Source organism: Camelina sativa, chromosome 4 (genome assembly GCF_000633955.1).
Source record: "Camelina sativa cultivar DH55 chromosome 4, Cs, whole genome shotgun sequence".
NCBI lineage: Eukaryota > Viridiplantae > Streptophyta > Magnoliopsida > Brassicales > Brassicaceae > Camelina > Camelina sativa.
In genome coordinates, this window is record NC_025688.1 from 20,829,138 (window position 1) to 20,834,664 (window position 5,527).

A 5,527-nucleotide genomic window follows, 5' to 3' on the forward strand; every position below is an offset into this window, starting at 1 on the left:
TGAAGATTAATTTGATGTTTTCACATTGTTTTAATATTTGTCTTTTTCTTCCAAAACAAAAGGTATAGAAAAATACTTGACGCATGGAAGCAAGCTAAGCCTCGGCCTAAAACTGCTGAGGAAGCCTCTAGGCTTGTTATCGCTACTCTAAAGAACCATCAAAAAGCAGATGTTGAGGTACTAACAATTTACTAATTTCAAGCTGCGGATTATGTTAGCGAGTTTGGATAACATTATTGATATGGTTCATTTGTTAATGCCATTGACAGGGATTTTTGTCTTTCTATGGGCTTCCTTCACCTCACAATCTGGTTGAGGTCCCTACTCATGAATCTCCTGTGTCTTTACCTAAAGGAGTTCGGTTTGAGCTCAATACGCTTCCGGTTAGAGAAAACTTTATATGAATCTTTAAAAGGTTTTGGTAATATATATGATCATAATGTTGGTGCTGATCAAGAAATTGTCTAACTGAAATTAGGTGGATACTAAATCTGTGGCAGATGGAGATACCGTTACTGTGTATGTTAGTAGCAAAGACCCGCTTGTGTCATCCTCTGTTCCTAAGGATGTGAGTATTGCAGCGGTTAAAAGAGCCAAAGCGCGTGAGAAGAGGAATTATACTGAAGCAGATGCACTTCACAAGAAGATCATATCTTCTGGTTACAGGTTTGTCTTTTTGATATGTACTTACACAAGAATATCATAGAGTCAAATCAAAATTGAGCTATGTTAGTCATAATACTTCTGAACCTTTTTTTTTTATCTTGTGCTTAGGATGATAAGTTTTCAAAATGAGGAAGTGCTTGCTAAAAAGTTCAGAATTAGACTAAGGTAAAAACACTCTTCCATTCATGAGATAAACTCATTTTAATTAAGGTCTTTTTAATCAAAACATGTATATATATATGGAGTTTTAAGAACAAAGGAATGAAAACAAAACAGCGGAATAGATTCACCGGAGAGCAAAATGCCTTATGGTAAAGAGGCGCATGATGAGCTACTCAAGATGGTTGAAGGGAAATGCTTGAAAGTATTAGTTTATACAGAGGATCGCTATGGAAGATGTGTAGGAGATATATACTGCAATGGAAAATTTGTACAGGAAGTAATGCTAAAGAAAGGTCTTGCTTGGCATTATGTAGCCTATGACAAGCGTGCAGAGCTTGCAAAGGTAAGACAACTGTAAACCTTTGTGCATCACATTAACGAGCTTCTTGGATTAGTCTTTGAGATGTTTAAAGGTTTTTTTGTGTGTGTTTTTTGTCAGTGGGAAAACGAGGCTAGGCAAAAGAGAATTGGCTTGTGGGCATCTTCTAATCCAGAGAAGCCATGGGAGTGGAGAAAGAACAAACGTGGAGGCAATTAATGATATATACACCTTCTATGTTTAGTTTGATATACAAAACAGAACAAAGAAATACAATATTATTTGATTATGATTATTGTGAATTAAAGAACCTGTGATTTGTTGTTGTAATTGTAAGAGCACTCTGTAAATGTATTATGTATTGATAAGTATTTTTTTGGCAATAGAGCATCTCTCTTTGTACCTTGAAACAGAAGTTACGTACTCTTAGTTGTTTTGTTTCTAAATATAAGGGGACATAGTTTATTTTTGGGGTTTAACCATCTATGGTTGAGAATAAAAGTCTGATTCATAACCAGAGAAGTCATGAAAAAAAAAAAAAACAATCTTGCAATTTCAAATTTATTTTTAGTTGATATATAGTTTCACGAAAATGTGAAAAGGTGTTTTGATAATTCTTCATCATTAGGAGGATTATCAAGGGCTCTAAAGCAAGAGCCTTTAATAATCTTTTGCAATCTTCTTCTTCTTGTTCTTGATATTATTAAAAAATGCCAAAGAATAAGAAAACAGAATGGCAAGTAGGAGATCCCGCGATAAGCGTAGTGAGCGATCAGTTCTGTAATCCATACCCAATGGATCTATTGGTAAAGAGGAAAGTTCAGAATTTCTCTAAAGATCATTACGAAGTGTTTGATCCAAGCGGTAATCTGCTCCTACAAATTGATGGACAAGCATGGGGGTTTAACCGTAAAAGAATTATGCGTGATCCAGCCGGTTTCACAATCCTCACAATGCGCCAAAAGGTTACCAAAACATTTAAATCTTTCAACAACAAATAAATAAATAAGAGAAAGACTCTTTTTTTGAAATTGTGCATGTGTGTTTAGGGACTTGCGTTGAAGAACAAGTGGGAAGTGCATGGAGGAGAGAGCAAAGAGAGAGAAGACTTGCTCTTCACGGTACAACAATCTCAAGCGGTTTCATTGAAAACATCTGTGGATATTTTCTTGCCTGAGAACAACAATGTCAAGAAGACGTCAAACACTTGTGATTTTCATGCTTCAGGAGGATACTCCAATATCTCATTCAAAGTTTTCAAATCGGATGCTCTCATCGCGGGGGTAGGGGTAAAAGTTAAAAACCCCATACTTATCAATAATCTTGGCAATTTTTATACATTGGTGAAGAATTGAAAATCCTTATATTGCAGGTGACACATAAGTTTACATGGGGAAGTTTCTGCAAAGGGAAATATAATTTCAAGGTGAGAGTAAATCCAGAGGTTGATTATGCTTTTATCATTGCTTTGCTTGTTATGGTCGATGACAACGAGAATTGGTGTTAGTATATATATTGTATGTCCTCAATCTCTTTGCTTAGTGGTTCCTTTCACAATCTATGTGGTGTGTAATGATAACGTGTTCATTTTTCAAGACATATATATGTATTGTATGTATGTAAAGAATATTTTTATTCCATGTTATGTGGAATCTTAAAACGTGCAGTCAGAGATAGAGCAATAAACATAAATTTGAACTTAAAAACACGAGAGGGATAACTTAACTTAACTAGCTAGCTAGGGACACATTACACAATACAAGCAAGCTTATTGGCAGTGTCATGACGGATTTGCTCTATTCTTTGATGTTAGATATTTGAGTAATCGCTAAAAATATCTAACACCAAAGAAAGGTTTCATGTAACCTTCCTTCTTGCTAGTCCGATTGATTATTATTTCGGTTCAATTTGAAATTCTTTAATTTTCCCAAACCGACCAACCTGAAATACCAAATTTCTGAACCAAACCGAACCGAACAGTCCTACTAATTGGCGGCACATCTTAGCAAAGTAGTGTAAATTTCCAAACCAAAATTTTACCAAGTCCCCCATATATATCGACTTAGCAAAGTAGGTATTTATAGCTTCATTAATCTGGGAGATCAGATGTCTTAGTTCTTAAAAACTCCTTATGGAGAGTCTTACTTTGATAAGTTATTTCTTGATGATTAATTTCTTCTCTGGAAACAGTCCATAGGTTCATTGCAGAAGAAATACGCAATTGGATCTTTTGAGTTGCTGAGCAAGACAGCTCCAATCCAAGCCATTTCACTCCTCATCTTTGGTCCATTTGTTGACTATTTCTTGAGTGGCAGGTTCATTACTACTTACAAGATGACTTATGGTGCCATTGTAAGTATCCAAAAAATCTCCTAATCCCGTTTACAAACTCTTTATCTAACAATTGATAACCATCATATCAAACACATACAGTTATGCATTCTTCTCTCCTGCGCATTGGCGGTTTTCTGCAACATAAGCCAATATCTCTGCATCGGAAGATTCTCTGCTACCTCATTCCAAGTTCTTGGTCACATGAAAACAGTCTGTGTCTTAACATTAGGATGGCTTATCTTTGACTCAGAGATGACATTCAAGAACATAGCAGGTATGGTCTTAGCCGTAGTGGGAATGGTTATATACAGTTGGGCGGTAGAGTTGGAGAAACAGAGAAAGACGAAAGTAACACCTCATGGGAAACACAGTATGACAGAAGATGAGATTAAACTTATCAAAGAAGGAAAGGCCTTTCACTTTCACCATCATCACTCACCATTCATTTTTTTTTCTCACTTTTACTTCGTTTCTGGGCCTTCGAATTTTTTTAATGTGGCTATACTTTTATCAATTAACAAAAACGGCGTGTAGTCTATCTCTCGTTTGTTAAAATACAAACTACATGACGTTTTTGTATGCTTTACATTATATAGTAGATTCATCATGTCTTTCTTGTTGGTTCCTCAATGATTACATAACGGAAACTTGAGTTTTCCGGTGAATATTCAATGTTTTTGCTCTTCTTATTCAACAGCTTCTGAGCTATTCTCTTCGTCGAGTCTGGTAAACACTTTACCGTTGTTTCCATGAGGGAAGATGCATCCAATGACATATCTTTAGCATAGTAATGAACGATCTTGGGAAATAGTATCTTTGTCTCATTATTTGAAAGACATGGAGCTAGGAAATAATAAAGCATAAATAAAGCTCTTCAGGACAGAAGTTTTTTTTGGATCTTTTTTTTGGTTTCTCATTTCGCCAACATGTAACCTTTTTTGTTTACTTTTTTCTTTTGCCCTTCTATTTGTGTTCTTTGTCTCAAAGAACCATTATAGCCTTTATCTGATGAGCTCTCCTCTGAGAGCACATTCTTTTTTCTACAGAAATATATGATTGTTCCAACTTCTTTGCATACCATCTTTGACAAATGTTTTTTTACATTTTTTTTTGCGGTAATCATGTGTTCAGTTTCTTTCTCTACACTTACCTTTCCTCCTATTTGATTTGCTGTAAATAAGAGTTTTTCTGATGCAATAAACACGAAATCACATGGTCGCAGCATTGTCTCATATAAAAAGTCAAATTTTATTATAAGACCGTAAAAGCTATAAACCACGAGGTTACACAAGCCATTTAACATGAAGAGACATCTCTAAATCCCATTGAGAGTGACCACAACTCTGCGTGCGGTTGGAGCATCACGGTGTTCACATAGCCATATTCCCTGAAACCCCAACATTTCCAACACAATAGCTTTATATAAGACAAAGTAGATGCAAATGAGATCTAAAGTTATATAAATTTGAACTGCTAAGCATTGTAGTACTGAAGATTTTATTACTACTCCATCCAAAGAAGTCAGCACCATAAATGAAGAAATATGAAAACATGTGAATGTAGTAATGTTATAGTCAGATGGAGAAATTTATTACCTGCCAAGTTCCGATGTTAAGTTTGCCTTTTGTTATTGGGATTCTGCAGAGCCATAAACACTTATTAAGTGGGCATCCAAGAGCTAAGAAATATACTGTATTATGCAACACACTAGTCACTAGGGTTATAATAAGATTGTCTGACTCACGTGAGTTGACATCCAAACATTGATGATTTGATATGAGCTGGCATGTCATCTGGACCTGCAATTACATTTACAGAATTCAATTCTCAATACACAAGATTTGATGGTAAAAGAAACAGTATGAAAGTTATGGATAAAGGGAACATCTTTGATTCACAAATTAGCTTCAGGTTGATGAAAACAATAAATAATGGTAACTTAAACTAACCTTCCATGGTATGCCTCCAAGGTGCTGAATTCCCCTGAGTTTTAACCCCCAAAAAAAAACGGTGATCAGTTAAAAACAAACAAAGTGTGCAAACATA

At 35.3% G+C, this 5,527-nt stretch overlaps 3 protein-coding genes across 9 annotated transcripts in view; 2 read left to right on the top strand and 1 right to left on the bottom strand.

The window, feature by feature from the left end:
• Positions 1–1,537, top strand: part of LOC104781509 (staphylococcal-like nuclease CAN1) — a 3,126-nt gene extending 1,589 nt beyond the window's left edge. The window contains exons 6-8 of the mRNA XM_010506202.2: positions 775–831; positions 943–1,171; positions 1,268–1,537. Of these exons, the coding sequence (XP_010504504.1) occupies positions 775–831; positions 943–1,171; positions 1,268–1,366 (385 nt within the window). The 3' untranslated portion in view covers positions 1,367–1,537. The remainder of the gene's footprint in view (positions 1–774; positions 832–942; positions 1,172–1,267) is intronic.
• On the top strand, positions 1,760–4,301 carry LOC104781510 (protein LURP-one-related 14). 7 transcript variants are annotated; one of them, XM_010506203.1, is made up of 5 exons: positions 1,760–2,112; positions 2,197–2,436; positions 2,520–2,573; positions 3,338–3,499; positions 3,581–4,301. In XM_010506203.1, the coding sequence occupies exons 1-5, from the start codon at positions 1,858–1,860 to the stop codon at positions 4,013–4,015; spliced, it is 1,146 nt and encodes a 381-aa protein (XP_010504505.1). In that variant the 5' UTR covers positions 1,760–1,857; the 3' UTR covers positions 4,016–4,301. The 7 variants fall into 7 exon arrangements, with proteins under 7 accessions (XP_010504505.1, XP_010504507.1, XP_010504506.1 ...); XM_010506205.1 differs by having other exon boundaries at positions 2,532–2,573; XM_010506204.1 differs by having other exon boundaries at positions 2,197–2,430.
• Positions 4,706–5,527, bottom strand: part of LOC104781513 (UPF0047 protein YjbQ-like) — a 2,986-nt gene continuing 2,164 nt past the window's right edge. Inside the window, exons 5-7 of the mRNA XM_019244812.1 lie at positions 5,226–5,280; positions 5,077–5,119; positions 4,706–4,868 (exon numbers count right to left, since the gene is read on the bottom strand). Of these exons, the coding sequence (XP_019100357.1) occupies positions 4,797–4,868; positions 5,077–5,119; positions 5,226–5,280 (170 nt within the window). The 3' untranslated portion in view covers positions 4,706–4,796. The remainder of the gene's footprint in view (positions 4,869–5,076; positions 5,120–5,225; positions 5,281–5,527) is intronic.